This window comes from Ylistrum balloti, unplaced genomic scaffold (assembly GCF_031769215.1).
Source record: "Ylistrum balloti isolate Yb309-2 unplaced genomic scaffold, AGI_CSIRO_Ybal_v1 Utg370268, whole genome shotgun sequence".
In the NCBI taxonomy this organism is placed as follows: Eukaryota; Metazoa; Mollusca; class Bivalvia; order Pectinida; family Pectinidae; genus Ylistrum; species Ylistrum balloti.
Genome location: NW_026782209.1, coordinates 703,301 through 719,464, shown reverse-complemented (window position 1 = coordinate 719,464; position 16,164 = coordinate 703,301). Strand labels below are relative to the sequence as shown.

The 16,164-nt window shown below is 34.8% G+C and overlaps 1 protein-coding gene across 1 annotated transcript; it reads left to right on the top strand.

Moving 5' to 3' along the window:
* The first annotated feature begins 3,205 nt into the window (after positions 1 to 3,205).
* Positions 3,206 to 14,924, top strand: LOC132552693 (inositol polyphosphate-5-phosphatase A-like). The gene is made up of 14 exons (XM_060216885.1): positions 3,206 to 3,262; positions 4,278 to 4,341; positions 4,981 to 5,012; positions 5,338 to 5,409; positions 7,516 to 7,568; positions 7,874 to 7,937; positions 8,295 to 8,350; positions 9,805 to 9,889; positions 10,236 to 10,325; positions 10,946 to 11,023; positions 11,293 to 11,366; positions 11,788 to 11,899; positions 13,657 to 13,719; positions 14,079 to 14,924. Exons 1-14 carry the CDS (start codon positions 3,206 to 3,208, stop codon positions 14,922 to 14,924), a joined length of 1,746 nt encoding a protein of 581 aa, XP_060072868.1.
* Positions 14,925 to 16,164: the final 1,240 nt, after the last annotated feature.

The window sequence follows — 16,164 nt, the reverse complement described above, 5'->3', positions numbered from 1 at the left end:
TAGGGACCGCAATCTGGCACCTGGCACTATTGCTGGCTATAGGACAGCAATTGCCAGTGTCTTGGCTTTTTACGGCAGGAAGGAGATAGGTTCTTCCTCATCTCTTTCTGCCCTAATCAGAGGCTTCGCTTTGGATAGACCCAGAGTTCGGCAGCTGGCCCCGCAGTGGAATTTAGCCTTGGTGCTAGATTCCCTGACGAGGTCACCTTACGAGCCTATGGAGTCTGCCTCTTTGAAGTTTCTAACTTTTAAGACAGTCTTCCTTTTGGCTCTGGCCTCTGGACGTAGGAGGAGTGAAGTGCACGCCCTGTCGTCACTTCCTTCCTGCCTTCGTTGGTCCAGAGGCTACGCTGCCGTTACTCTTTTAACTGATCCTTCCTTCCTTGCGAAGAATCAAGTCCCGGGGTTCTTCCCGATCCCATCAAGATTCCGGCTTTGACTAGCTCGGAGGAGAGGGATATTTTGCTTTGTCCCTGTAGGGCTATTAGGTTTTATCTCGATAAAACCAGGGGGGGGGGGGGCTCCAGATCCCGTCTATTTTTGCCTATCAAACAGGGACAGCGAGACATCTCCTCCCAGTCGGTGTCTAGGTGGGTATGCCAGGTCATTAAGTATGCTTATGAGCATTCTGATGACCAGGCTCGGGCGAGGGTGAGAGTGCGGGCTCATGAGGTAAGGGCCCTCGCTGCATCCTGGGCCCTTCTTAATGGGTCCTCCTTTCAGGAGGTCATGTCTGCTGCCTTCTGGCGGGGCAGGGATACATTTACAGATTTTTATCTGAGATCCCTGGCTTCCCACTCAGAAGGTTTGTATTCTTTGGGACCTCTGGTGGTTGCACAGTCTGTGGCTGTGCCCCCCCGTTAGCCCCGGGGCTCGTCTTTTCCGTTCGGCGGCACGTGGTTTACCTGCTCGGTCACGGGGAGGTTGCCCCTTCTTATTCTATGCACTCTGTCCCCCCTCCCTACTAAGTTTAGTGTGCTAGATGGGCTGCCTGGCTGCTAGTCACCACTACGGTAAGACGAATTCGCATACTAAAGTTATGGTAATTATTACTTTTTTAATGTGAAACCAATTTTCATGAGGTAATACTTACCATAACTTTATGGAGTCCCACCCTTTCCTCCCCTCTTCCTATCTGCCTGACTGCCCCTCTACGGGTGCTACATAAAGGCTAAGAGGAAGGGAAATAACTCTATGTTCATGACGTGAAGGCTCATGGTCGTAGGGAGGGCGGGATTTTTGAATCTTTTGTTTTTGGGATACAAAGATGGGTGTAGGTACCATATTTGCATACTAAAGTTATGGTAAGTATTACCTCATGAAAATTGGTTTTACATTAAAAAACCTCAAATTCATACAATGCTTTCCTACTGAAACTGCTTGAGGTTGTTGTCGCTATAATGGAGAATTCATTTTGTGTAGCCAATTTAACTCAAACTTGATGCAGTTCTATTTAACCAAAAGTGCTTGTTTGAGACAGATTACTATTCAGGTCAAAGGTCACTGCAACTGTAAGTTAAAGTCAGTTTCTGTATGATGAGTTGAGTTTGCTTTGCCCAATCTAAATCAAACTTCATACAATGATTCCTTACTAAAAGTGCTTCCATGGGATATTGCTTTTTATATCTGAAGTTCTAAGGTCAAGGTCAGTTATAATAGATAAAGAAAATCAGATTGTTTAATGTACTTTTTAGTATTTTTTTTAATAACAGTCTTTTTTTACCTTTGTGGCAAAGTATATGTAAGGTCTTGCCAGTAATCTCTGGATGTATGGATTATGTCTGTCTAAGGATAGGGTGGTGGACAGGGGATGATGGGGAGGGTTTTTAAGCCACATAGCAGGGCCCTTGCTGACCTGTCAGTGTTCTAGTTCATATCCATAAACAGTAGATTTTGCAACCTGAGTTGTGTCACTCAAGGTTTTATTCCTACCTAAGATATCTTGTATCTTTCTTGTGCACCTCCCAAATTGCACTTAGCATATGGCAGGCCTTCCACATGTTATTGTTCAATGAGGTAGCCACTAGCTATAAGATGACTCTTCTGGCTATTTCACAGGATGACAAACTCAGCAAATTAACAAATCCATCCATAATGAAATGATGACATTTAGGAATAGATATATAGAACAAACACCGTTAGGGACAATGCTTTTGTTTATCTTATTGTTTATCTTACACAACCTTCCATCAATTTTTGCAGGCTGGACAAAATACTGATATTTCACAGGGTTTGTTCAGCTAGAACATTCTCTTTGATCGTGAATATTAAAACAGGAAAATTGATGCACATGTTTCTTTAATATGGATGCCTGTTTAAGGGAGCTGGTCCCTTGGAGATTTGTCTCATATGCACCAGTAGTGTAGTAACTTGACATTATGTAATGATGGTTAATAAAGTGATATGTAGCCAGTGAAATAATCTCTAATCATTACACTTTTATAATAAATTGTCAAAAGATACAAGAGTAAGAACTGTGAAAACAGAATTTCTGTAAGATGGGTTTTAATATTCATTGATAACAAAGGTTAGGAATATAAATAGAGATGTGAAATTGATTCATGGGAGTTTTTTATGCTTATTACTGTATGCTATATCTTACATGATCTTTTGAGTTTTTGTGTACTTTTTTGTATTCAGGATATTATTATGCAGTTGGCAAATAGATATTCAATTATAATTAAGACATATTATCAAGGGGATTGAACAATTGGCAATATCTATATTAGTCTTCTCTACTGTATTGTGTTTGTATGTATACCATAATGAAGACCTGGAATTAGATGCATATTTTGTCATCATTTATTAGCATCAAACTTAATACAGTGTTATTAAACCATTTTGCAATATTAAACTGCATATAAACTTAATATGAAAGGTGTTGTGAAGCACACACTAGGATGAATAGTACCTTATTTGGCAGCCATTAAGCACAAACCTACTAATAAATCCACCCTTGCTCTTCTGTGAAATAACAAACCAATTCTATTTGTCTTGAATAAACCAGTATGTTGCCTCCTGGGTTTTTACAGGATAAAGACAATAAGCAGACTCAGACAGGGAGCAGATGATATAATGGTTTATTTCTACCTTAATGATGTTGTGATTGATTCATGTGTGTGACCAACTGAGAAATTAGGGAATATTAATGATATATTATTACTACCAGTATTTTTCCATGAAAATTCACAAAATTACATACATTATGGAGATAATGATAGTAAAAGGAGATAGAGAGGGTTCCTGCATGAAGCAGTACCTTGTAAGGGGAGTGAACCCAGGAATCCCAACCGTGTTATTTCCTTATTCTTTTTCTGGGTCAACAAAACAATATATTTGATAGAAAGTTATAATTTAAACAGTAAAAAGCCACATTGGATATTGACATAAGATGAAGGTTAAAGAAGGTCATGTTTTACAACTTTTTGTAAATACTGTAGATAATAATATTTGTATTCATGGGAGCAGTGTCGTTCTTGTCTTTTAGGTATCTTAAGGTTTCTATAAGTCAAGCCTTCTAACATGATCTCATACATCAAGTCTGTGACAGACTTCTTTTAGGAATCTGTAATATCCTTAGTTGGTATTTTACCCAGATTAAATGACTGTGATTAGGATTCCTATTCAGTTTGGGTATTTTATTTGTCAGGTAGTTAGACTTGATATTTGATAAACTTTATTTATTTTACAACAATTGCGAAACAAGTTTTTCCAACTTATATTAATCACTCTTGTTGGCCCGGATGAAAGTGCACAAGGGGTCTTACTGTGGGAGGAAACTGGAGTGCTCATGTGGTCGGACAGGTGACCCCATATCTTTTCACACTCATTCCTGAAATCGAACCCCGGATGGCTTGGTGAAAGGCCAGTGCGTTACCACTGCGCCACTCGACCACCAACTTGATATTTAGATACTTATATTTAGATACTACTATTAGATACTTACTTAGATCCTTATATTTAGATACTAATATCAGATACTTATTTAGATCCTTATATTTAGATACTAATATCAGATACTTATTTAGATATTAATATTTGAGCTGTAGCATTTTACACCTTGTCTAGATTTACATGACTGAAATTTGTTCATGCCATGTAAATTAACAAAAGCTGTAATGATAACATGACCACTTTTCTGTAATATGTTTTTTAGTTAACAACCCATTATATGTCAGATATTGATATTATGTGTTATTATTTTCATGTGTTATCTCATATGTAATTGGCCTACATTATCATGTAATTACATTCTAATTACCTCCCTTGTTTTTCAGGCACTTGGGAATTTGTACTTTATCCATGAGTCAATTGATGATGTGATGATCTGGGATTTTGTTGGTATGTGCCTAGAGTAGAATTTGTGAATAATTATTTAGAATTTGAAATACTGTTCTGTGATAAAAAAAAAAAATGCATACTACATTGTAAAAGTAGAGTCTTTCTATTTTACTATGAATTATTAGGTATGTACCAGCATATTTTACACCAATTGATGGTTTCCATGTTGATTTAAATTTCATTTCATTATTACAAATTTTGCCTAGACTTGAAGTACTGTTCACTCATTCATTCATTAGACTCCATTATGAGGATGAATTAACTTCTTTTGTACATATTTTCCCACCCACCTTGTTTTTCAACATTATGTTCATGTTTATGTATAAATATTCTTCTGGGGCCCCAAGTCTGGATTTTGATTTCTATTTTAATTTTAACCCATTTAACCAGGAATAAATTGTTATAAATAAGTGACAGATGTTTAGTATATCTACTTTATGTATACATGTGAATTCTTCTCCAGCCTACATGTTTATGAACTCAGCCCAGTGTTAAACATATTGGTCTTGTTAGTTGATAGAAGAGTTAAGAAGACTGCCTGCCAGGAATTTGATGTATACATGTTTAGCTATTACTGATTCCTTGTCAATGTTGCTCAAACAGAAAACAGATGTAAATTGTTATTATTTCATTTTTCAGATTGCAAATTTGTACCTGTGCTTGGACGAGAGGTAAACAGCAACTTTAATTAAATTGCATTAATTACTTTTGGGTAATAATAATTTGATTGGTTGTAAATTCAGTGTATGTGTATACATGTGTAGCAGAAATGGCATATTTGGCTTGTTGTGAAATTTTGAAACCTTCTTGTAAAATAATATTAGATATATTTTTGAGTTGGTGTAATGAAGGTCAAAGAAGGTCAATTTAAACTATAAATATTTGCTTTTTGTTTAAAATTTAGATTACATTTGAGTATTATAAAACTTTGCTTCTGAATTCTCCATTTTCATACAATTGTGATTAACACTTAACCAGTGAATTTTAATGTTGTAGGTACTATCAGGGAATATAGAGAATGTTCAAATTAAGGAGAAAGCCAAATTTCCACAGGATTTCTTCCCAGATGTAAGTGTTGATGTTGTGCTGTGCTCAGTCTGCTCGGAGCCTGTAGTAACCTGCCCACTAGTTTATGAATTTATTGATTAACTTCTCAGAAATTGTCAGGAGTATCAGGTCCATGTATATGTCTGTCTGAACCACAACTTGTATTGGGAAAAATATATGATTTAATCATCGTTGCATGTTTAATATCATATGGAAATACTGTAGCAGTTCAATAATTTAACTGAAGTGACGCAAATGAAAAAAGTACTTTTGAACCTACTAACATAAAAGGTTTGTTTATCTGTCTGCCCTTCATTCATTGCTCAGTGATCACACACATGTAAGTTCGATATTGATTCTGATGTACGCAAGATCACATTCCTGTCTGCTCGGTATTCATTTGATGTTGAAAGTTACTTTTTATCCCATCAGCTGATGATGTTGATCTGTTCAAATGGTTTTGTGGCCTGGTGTCTGTCTATCTGTCCTTCAACAATTCTTGTTTTCTCATTTCATGAAGAGCACAGGATGAATAATTGTTATATGTTTTGTGTAGCTTTTACCAAGTCCTTAGTTGTGCAATTTTTGGGTGGATCAGAGAAATAAAATAATCAACAAACAAAAGTTTTGATAAATGAAGTATGTTACAACCATTTGTATTGTTGGAGACATGTAGTGTTACCATTGGCCATCATTCTGTCATATTTTTGTTTTTACTCATTTACTCTTAAACTTGTACAGATATAAAACATTGCATGTAGTTGTATCATGATAAAATATAGGTCTAGCTTTGGTTTGGTTATGGACATGTAGTGTTACCATTGGCCATCATTCTGTCATATTTTTGTTTTTACTCATTTACTCTTAAACTTGTACAGATATAAAACATTGCATGTAGTTGTATCATGATAAAATATAGGTCTAGCTTTGGTTTGGTTATGGTCATTTTTTTTTTGAGAGTTATATAGCCATTTAACTTTAATAATTTAAATAATGTTTTCACAGTAATTGTAAAGCCAAATTTTGGAGAGCTTTGCTGAAGTGTGTTCGAAAAGAAAAAAAAAACAACAAAAAAACCCTACTAATACAGATCATCATTTTTATTTCAGATTCTATACCATATATTCTGCAGACAGCACTTAGATTTTACTTGATTACACTTCTCAATACCAAATAATATCGTAAAAGTTTCTTCTCTTTGTTGCCAACAGTGGCATTTTTGTCTCCCTGCATCTAGTGCAGAGTTATTTCTCAGAAAACTTGACAGGTATCTTTCTCATATTTCATATGTCAGTTTCTCATGGTGCCTGATGGTTCATGTCCAATTTTGAAAAATTAAACATGTCTTTATCATGAATGGAGACAAGATTTCATTCCTACTTTTCACAAAGTACTCTTCTCAGATTTCAGTTCAACAAAGTTCTCCTTGGTCCTGAATTTGGAATATTAAAATTTTGACTTATTTGAAAAATAAATTGACCAGTAGGTGGCCATTTTAGGTTTGGACATTGTATAGGGTATGAAAGAATTTTATTTACCATGGGGCTTAGGAAAAAACCATCGTTCATTGAACTAAGAAATCCTTTGATGAGGTGTCTTCAAGATCCACCTTTTAGCTTCAGTTTAAACAACACCTGCTTTAATATTCAGTTCTTTTTGATATTCCAAACTCAAAATGTACGGCAAGTTAACATTGTCATTTTGATTATGTGATTGAGTGTATATTCCATGCAATGTATGGATGTGTGTATTTTATGATGGTGATGTTCAGTGTTGGACCCACTTCATTGTTAATGAGATAACATTTTTCTATACATTGTATTAATACCTTTCTGTGTTTGTGGTTTATTTAAATAGTACACAAAGTAAGTATTGCACTCTCTTTTATGATCCTCAAGTGTAATGCCTGAACAGGATTACACTTAAGTAACGCATTTGCATGGATTTTTTCAAAACATCTGATGATACAGGGGGAAAATTATTAAAAAACCGTTCAAGGGAGGTAACTTACCTAGAATTTTTTTATTGTATTGGGGAAAAAAAGTGAAAATTCTTCAAGTTCTTAAAAAGAATCAGACAATTTCTAACCAGTCCTTTATATGCTTTTGTATTTTTCTGTTGTTTCAGTTTAAATGGTCAAGGAAAGGCTTTATCAGAACAAGATGGAACATAAGAAATTGGTAAGGCAATGCAGATTGATGATAACTTCTTTACAGAAGAATTAGGCAACATACAGTGTGCATCCTGTGAATTGCAATCATGCTTTTTAATTATTTGAACACATTTCTCATTTCTAATTATAAGTGAAAGTTTTTATCAAATTGTGTGATTTTTATGATATTAAATGTTATTGGTCTAGGCAACGATAAAATGTAGACAAGTACATTTAAAAGTTAAAAAACATGTAAAGTCACCTTGCATTTTAGGCGGTTAGTGACCTCCTTTATTACAGTTGTCAGATGTGTATTTTTCTCTTCTTTTTCAGTTTATTTGATCTTGTCAACATTCATCTATTCCATGATGCATCCAATATTATTGCAATGCAATCAGTAAGTATGGAACACACAAACCTGTTCAGAAAATAGAAAGATATCAAACTCTATCTTACAGTAATACTAGCCAGTTTTTACCAAACAAAACCTGAGAAGATTACTCAGGGGTTTTTTTGTGTGTAGTTTATTAATGACAAATTAGATTGCTTTCTGTTCAGGTTGAGTTTAAATTGCAAACAGAATAAGATTTTTGAAAAGATTTATAAAGGCAAATATCTAATATTGCATTGTGTCATTTTTAACTGTAAAATATATGAAATAACTCTGTAAGTTTTCAGATACTTCTGTAGATCATTGTTTTGTATTAAATCTTCCCCCTATGAGTTCTTTATCTGGATATGTTTGTGTTGACAGAGTCCCTCAGTATACAGTAATAACAGAAAAGCAGCACTCCTACATACACTTCAGAGGTAGGTAAACATCTGTACACATCCTGTACACTCCTACATACACTTCAGAGGTAGGTAAACATCTGTACACATCCTGTACACTCCTAAATACACTTCAGAGGTAGGTAAACATAGATCTGTACACATCCAGTACACTTCTACATACACTTCAGTGGAAGGTAAACATCTGTACACATGCTGTACACTCCTACATACACTTCAGAGGTAGGTAAACATAGATCTGTACACATCCAGTACACTCCTACATACACTTCAGAGGTAGGTAAACATCTGTACACATCCTGTACACTCCTACATACACTTCAGAGGTAGGTAAACATCTGTACCCATCCAGTACACTTCTACATACACTTCAGAGGTAGGTAAACATCTGTACCCATCCAGTACACTCCTACATACACTTCAGAGGTAGGTAAACATCTGTACACATGCTGTACACTCCTAAATACACTTCAGAGGTAGGTAAACATAAATCTGTACACATCCAGTACACTCCTACATACACTTCAGTGGAAGGTAAACATCTGTACACATGCTGTACACTCCTACATACACTTCAGAGGTAGGTAAACATCTGTACCCATCCAGAACACTCCTACATACACTTCAGAGGTAGGTAAACATCTGTACCCATCCAGTACACTTCTACATACACTTCAGAGGTAGGTAAACATCTGTACACATCCAGTACACTCCTACATAAACTTCAGTGGAAGGTAAACATCTGTACACATCCAGTACACTTCTACGTACACTTCAGAGGTAGGTAAACATCTGTACACATCCAGTACACTCCTACATACACTTCAGAGGTAGGTAAACATCTGTACACATCCAGTACACTCCTACATACACTTCAGAGGTAGGTAAACATCTGTACACATCCAGTACACTCCTACATACACTTCAGAGGTAGGTAAACATCTGTACACATCCAGTACACTCCTACATAAACTTCAGTGGAAGGTAAACATCTGTACACATCCAGTACACTTCTACGTACACTTCAGAGGTAGGTAAACATCTGTACACATCCAGTACACTCCTACATACACTTCAAAGGTAGGTAAACATAGATCTGTACACATCCTGTACACTTCTACATACACTTCAGAGGTAGGTAAACATCTGTACACATCCAGTACACTCCTACATACACTTCAAAGGTAGGTAAACATAGATCTGTACACATCCTGTACACTTCTACATACACTTCAGAGGTAGGTAAACATCTGTACACATTCAGTACACAATATTTATCCTGTACATCATGTAGCAATGTACTAAATTTGAGGTGATATCAATAGAACTATTTGTATAATGTATATTGTATACATGTATATTGTAGAGTGCGGTGTTGAAATAGATAAGTTTCTTATGTGTCTGTTTCTGTGCTTCATAATGTATTTTCAAGACAAACAAGACAATAACATGTGTACAAATTTGTATTACAGGTTTGAAAAGGACCAGTATGATAAAGTTCCCATGTTCATATTCGGTGATTTTAACTTCCGTCTAGATGTTCACCAGCTAGTTTTGGTATGTGGCATGCACTTTTGATTATGAAAATGAAAGTAAAAATATGGATAAAGACATGTTTAATTTTAGTCGTTCAGGCTGACTGTTTTGGTAAAAAAACAAAAAAATGTTCTTATGATGGGAAGTGCAAGTGTTCATATATGTCAAAACTTGAATTACGAATAAACTTATTTGATTCATGGATTTTCAGAAAAAAAGGTTATAATTGGCAGTTACTAACACAGGCATTATTGTTGTATGTAGTAAGATATAGTATTGTTTTAAAGTTACAATTATGGAATGATTTTTTAATGGCCTTTTGCCAGTGTATATGCCATTCCTAAACACATATTTTCTACATTAATAGAGTTTGACCTCAAAAACCAAAACACACCAAACCAAAGGAAAGAAGGACCAAATTGCCAAAATAGTTTACTCAGAGGAAGGAAATGGAAAGGTATGGCAAGGGAACTAGATGATGATAACATGATGGTAGTAGAACATTGTGACTCTGTCTTCTTTCCTCGCTACTGTGAATTGTGTTTTAACTCTGAAATGTCGTCATGTATTTAGAGGCAGCAAAATTTGTATATGTTTAAAATTAGATGCCAGGAAAGGCAGATAGTACATTCTGCAGTTCAGTACTTTACTAAGAGATATTAAGTCTGATACTCTGTCTTGAAGATTTTGTCATTTTATAACATGGATATTATAACAAGGTATGAATGGTATGACTTGGGAACATATAAATAGTTCCAGGATTCCGAAAGGTGTCAAAACATAAGCTTAGGTCTGTTTTAATTTGAAATCTAAGGTTTCAAAAATGTTTGAACTTTGATATGCAATCATGAATGACTTCTGTTTAACTCTGGAATAAGTCTTAGTATTTTGTAATACATGAAATACAGCTTAGTGATATTGCTGTCAAATTCATTAATCAGTGGAGCATGGAGCAGGTGAAGTGATAGCCAATTCCTACACAAGACACCAAAAAGTGACAAACATAGCACCTATTCTAATCATCTTATCTTGTAATGTTTCAAAATAATTATAAAGTTTTCTGTCTTTTCATTACAGACTGTGCTGACAATTGAGACTAAAGGTTTTGATCACCATGATAAACATGCAGAGGTTTTCTCAAAGAAAGCAAAATATGTATGTATCTTATCACTATTCTTCAGTTCTTGGGAGGTTTTTGCTGATTTATAAAAGTGTTGCTGCATAGTTGTGTGAAAACATAGCTCGAAACAAATACAATGATATAATACAAATAACACATTAGATTATTGATTCTGAGCGACAGAAAAAAAGTGGGTTTTTTTCACAAATTACAGATGTAGTCACTCATCAGTATTTGATTTTCCTTAAGATCTATGAAGGATAAATGTGTTGTGATAAAGATATGATTGTTTGGATATTTTCAGTTGCGGCCCTATGACAAGGAGATCCATTCCTACAAAGACAAACTGTATGAGTTTGATATATCTTTTGCACCAAGGTAAGTTGTACTTCAGTAAGGTGAACCTCTATTGATTATCGATTACTACTGTTCATTTGGATGGTCTGTAGTGTGTTATAGTGCTCTACAGTGAGTTATCTGGCACTGTATAAATTTTCTTACATCTTAAGTCCTTCAAAGTATAGATTATAACTTGCGCTGTTAACTATATTTCAGACTTATAGGAAAAGATATCTCATTGTATTTTGTGTGTAGAAAATGGTTTTATCACCATTGTTAACTCTAATCATTCTCCTGTATAATTGTAGAACTTTGAGTCTGTAGGTAATGAGTACATTATGGATGGTTTGTAATAAAGCTGGTCATGGGGTTTGATGAGGTGTGAAAATATGTCAGATAAATTGGAAATACCTTTACATGTACTCATTTTTCTTGACATTTTGTTTCTGTCTGATAATAGCTACCCATTCTCAGAAGACATCACAGATGGTCTATCATATATGAAGACACGCTGTCCATCATGGTGTGACAGAATCCTCATGTCTAGTAGTGCCAAAAACATTGTAGTCAATGTAAGTTTGTAAATATATCGCAAGTAATATTGTAAGGCTGATCTGTTGTAAATGTTACAGTATACAGATGTAGTAGCATCAACATTGTATCTGTTGTAAATATAACAGTATACAGATGTAGTAACATCAACATTGTATCTGATGTAAATATTACAGTATACAGATGTAGTAACATCAACATTGTATCTGTTGTAAATATTACAGTATACAGATGTAGTAACATCAACATTGTATCTGTTGTAAATATTACAGTATACTGATGTAGTAGCATCAATGTTGTATTTGTTGTAAATTTTACAGTATACAGATGTAGTAGCATCAACGTTGTATCTGTTGTAAATATTACAGTATACAGATGTAGTAGCATCAACGTTGTATCTGTTGTAAATATTACAGTATACAAAGCAAGTATCAACCGCAACAAGCGCAGGATAAGTTGGTATTAGTCGGACTCTAGATCTACAATCTGTTAGGATGAAAGAATTTATTAACTATATAACCGTAAAGGTACAGTGTGTCAATGTATTAATGTATAATTCCAGTGATAGACATGTAATGTATTATTGAAAGGGCAAGATATTTTGCATGTAACGAACTATACATACATAATGAACTGTGCTAACTATAACCGTTATGGACACTATATATGATAGCGCACGTGACTCTTATTATTACGTCACAATATAACCGTGCCCACATTTTTAGTACTTCAGGGGTAATTTTTACATTCGCTGTCCTGATGAAGCCCACATAGCTCGGGCGAAACCGGTCGACCAAACGAATTAAACTCACTACCAACTTATCCTGCGCTTGTTGCGGTTGATACTTGCTTTGTTTGTCCCTATTCCTCAATCACCCTGCATACCGAGTGGTATCCAAGCAAGGGATATCAGGAACAACCTACCCACATATAAAAACACAGCGTTGGCTCTAACCCATGGAGTTATTATTACAGTATACAGATGTAGTAACATCAACGTTGTATGTGTTGTAAATATTACAGTATACAGATGTAGTAACATCAATGTTGTATCTGTTGTAAATGTTACAGTATACAGATGTAGTAACATCAACATTGTATCTGTTGTAAATGTTACAGTATACAGATGTAGTAGCATCAACATTGTATCTGTTGTAAATGTTACAGTATACAGATGTAGTAACATCAACGTTGTATCTGTTGTAAATCTTACAGGATACAGATGTAGTAACATCAATACAAAAATGGCATAGATGAGAGCACTTTTTTAAAGAGTAAGTTTTTGAGAATATGAGATTTTGAGAGTAAGATTTACCCACAAAATCAAGTGCCAGTGAAAATTCACATTTTAATAAAACCACAAAATGTGAGCCCTATGAAAATTTATGATGTTACAGTAGTCTTTAGTAGTAAATATAGGTCAGCATAAAATAAATCATAATTCTTCTTACACACCTTACATAATTTCTTCCTAAGATATTTAGCATGAACCTGCATCAACCACAGGTATTTGATTTTATAGCACATCATACATGTTATTTGAAAACTTCCCAGTGTATGATTCTCTCTTCAATAAACATATCTTAAGCTTTTATCAGGTAAGTGTGTTATTAAGTCTCTTTTTAAGTGTTCATGCTTGTTACACAGTACTTGGTATACTGATGGTACATGTTTAATAATCCAGTATGAAAAATGTGGTAAAATATATAACCAATTGAAAAGTAAAGAAGAAAAATGATAGAATAAATATCAGCTGTATTTAATTATTTTCCTACAGGAAGACAAATACCAGCCCCGATATGACATCATAGGAAAAGAAATCTGTATGGGGGATCATAAGGTAAGATCTATGATGTAGTGCTTAGTCATTTGTAGGTAAGTACATTGGTATTTGTTTTAAAATTTTGGATGTAATGCTAAGAGATTTGTAGGCTAGTATGTTGTATCTTGTAAATTTTTTGATGTAATGCTAAGATATTTGTAGGTAAGTATGTTCATGTCTGTTTTAAATTCTCGAAGTCCTAAAGAATATATCATTTGTTTTTCAACAACCAAATAAATTATTACATTATCATACTTCCTGTTGTCCATGAAATTAGGATTAGGAATAAGAAATTTCAGTTTTCGACTTCATGCCCATATTAATATTGTCATCTGTTATTTATAAATAATACAAGTTTGATTTTTTTTTGCCTACAGCCAGTATACCTGTATCTACACATCAAGAGAAGCCAAGGTAATGGGCTGCCAGTGTGGGACAAAGCCACATCCAAGAAACAACTTGTTAAGTCCCTCTCCATCAATGGCGAGGTGGTCGATGTCGACCATGTAGAGGATATTAACATTCATGACTTTGCTACATTTGAAAAAGAGCAGCATCTTTTACCAGAATTCAAAAATAGCATTCGTCAAAAGCGTAACTCTGCCCCTGAACAAAGGTCAAAGGATAAGTTATTCCAACAGATGGGCAGGAAGCCCTCATTTCAAGAAATAGCTAAAACCGTCCATGCTGTTGAAAAAGTATTGATCCGTTGGCCTCGTAGGTCAAGAAGTCGCCATCATAGTTCATCCTCAGAGGATGATTTAGATGAGAATGTTTCATGCAGCGACAAGAAAAAGGGAAAGGTGGATGAGGGTGATATTGCTGTAGAGTTAGGAGAGTCATCCTCAGCAGGCATTGGAGATATCGGCACAGACAAATCGTCCATCCATACCACAACATCAGATATAACCAATACTGATGAGTCCAATCCTGTCACACCAGCAAAACATACAGGGAGTCAGGCAGACCCGTCCTTCACGTCACAGGGGCACGGGTCTGCAGTGACAATAGACAAATCACTGCATGATCAAACTGTGTTGTCTTCTGTTGTGAAAACGCATGTGCATGAGGCTGATGAGTGTGGCCCAAAAAAAGAGAGCCACATCCCTTGCCCCACTTCCCTGGGCTCAGCAACAATCCTGGTGAAAAAGAAGGGGTCCCCAAGGAATTCTCCTCCCCAGTCCTCGACTGACCAAAGGTGCTCATGCTGCGTCATCTTGTGATTGTGGAGTATTGAGTAGCTATGTGTTCACTGTTGTGAGTTTTAGCTTTAGTCATCCAAGCCAGGTCCCAGTTTCACGATCACTTGTCTTATTTGAGGGCATCAGTATTTTTGGGGATTATTTTCACTCTGTGTTATGAGCTTTTGTGGTATTTCAAAATCAGTTTTCAAACATCATCATAAAACACTATCTTGAAAGGTATTACATGTTGATATTTCAAAAGTTAATTGTGATCTCAAAAGTGAAGGCCAGAAACATGAGAAAATTGATTCTTGCATCATGAGGCAGCAAAAACTTTATACAAATCTTTTAGTATTCTCAAATATGACTAAAAAGTTGATCGTGAAAGGGGCCATTACCATTCAACACAACTCAACAATTACTTGGTTCAGCAATGTATGGGATCTAACTGCATGACTTAAACAGAAACTGCATGGTTTAACTAGAATTTAATTGTACAAATTTGTGATGTTTTAAATTATGCCCATACTTTGACGTGACCCTTTCATGAGATTTTTTTGTTCACATTTCTTAACAGATTTTTCTCTTTTTTTGGTTGAAGTTTGAAAATTTCTTTCTTAAATCTTTTTTTTTTTTTTGAGAATTTTATTTGTGTGAGTAGGTTACGTCTTTCTTGAATATTGGTTTTTGAGATATTATGGGAGAAAAAAAAAGCTGTAAGTTGTTGAGTTGTGTTTTGAAATGATTCACACTGTTAAAAGCAGAAGCAGCATTAAATAAAAACAAAATTACTTGACAATGAAACCAAAAAAGATTCAATCCTTCTTGATGTATAGTTTGTTTTATTCTCTTGAGACATTATTTATTTTTATTTTTTCATAAAAACAGAAAATTCTGCCCTTTCTGCTTTGAATAGTATCATTTTCATGGTGGTGGTGTTGTTGCATTTTTAATATGTTTATGTTTAAATTTTAATTGGTGTTATGTTTGGATTTTCTTTTATTTTCACTACAGAAATCATGAAGGTATTGGTACCATATTTCTGTCTCTTTTTAATTTTCATTGTTGATTTTGTGATACCCTTATAAAGAAAGGTTAAATTGATAGTTGACACAGGAAATAGCGTGGAATTAAAATTAAAAAGTAATATCCATCAGAAATAAAAGGTTATTTTAATCTTTACTACTTTACTATACCTTATGTTAAGCCAAGATTCAGGTATTGACATTTTCATTAGGAGGTGTATATCTTAGTCCCACTGAAATGTGTAGTGGGGTCT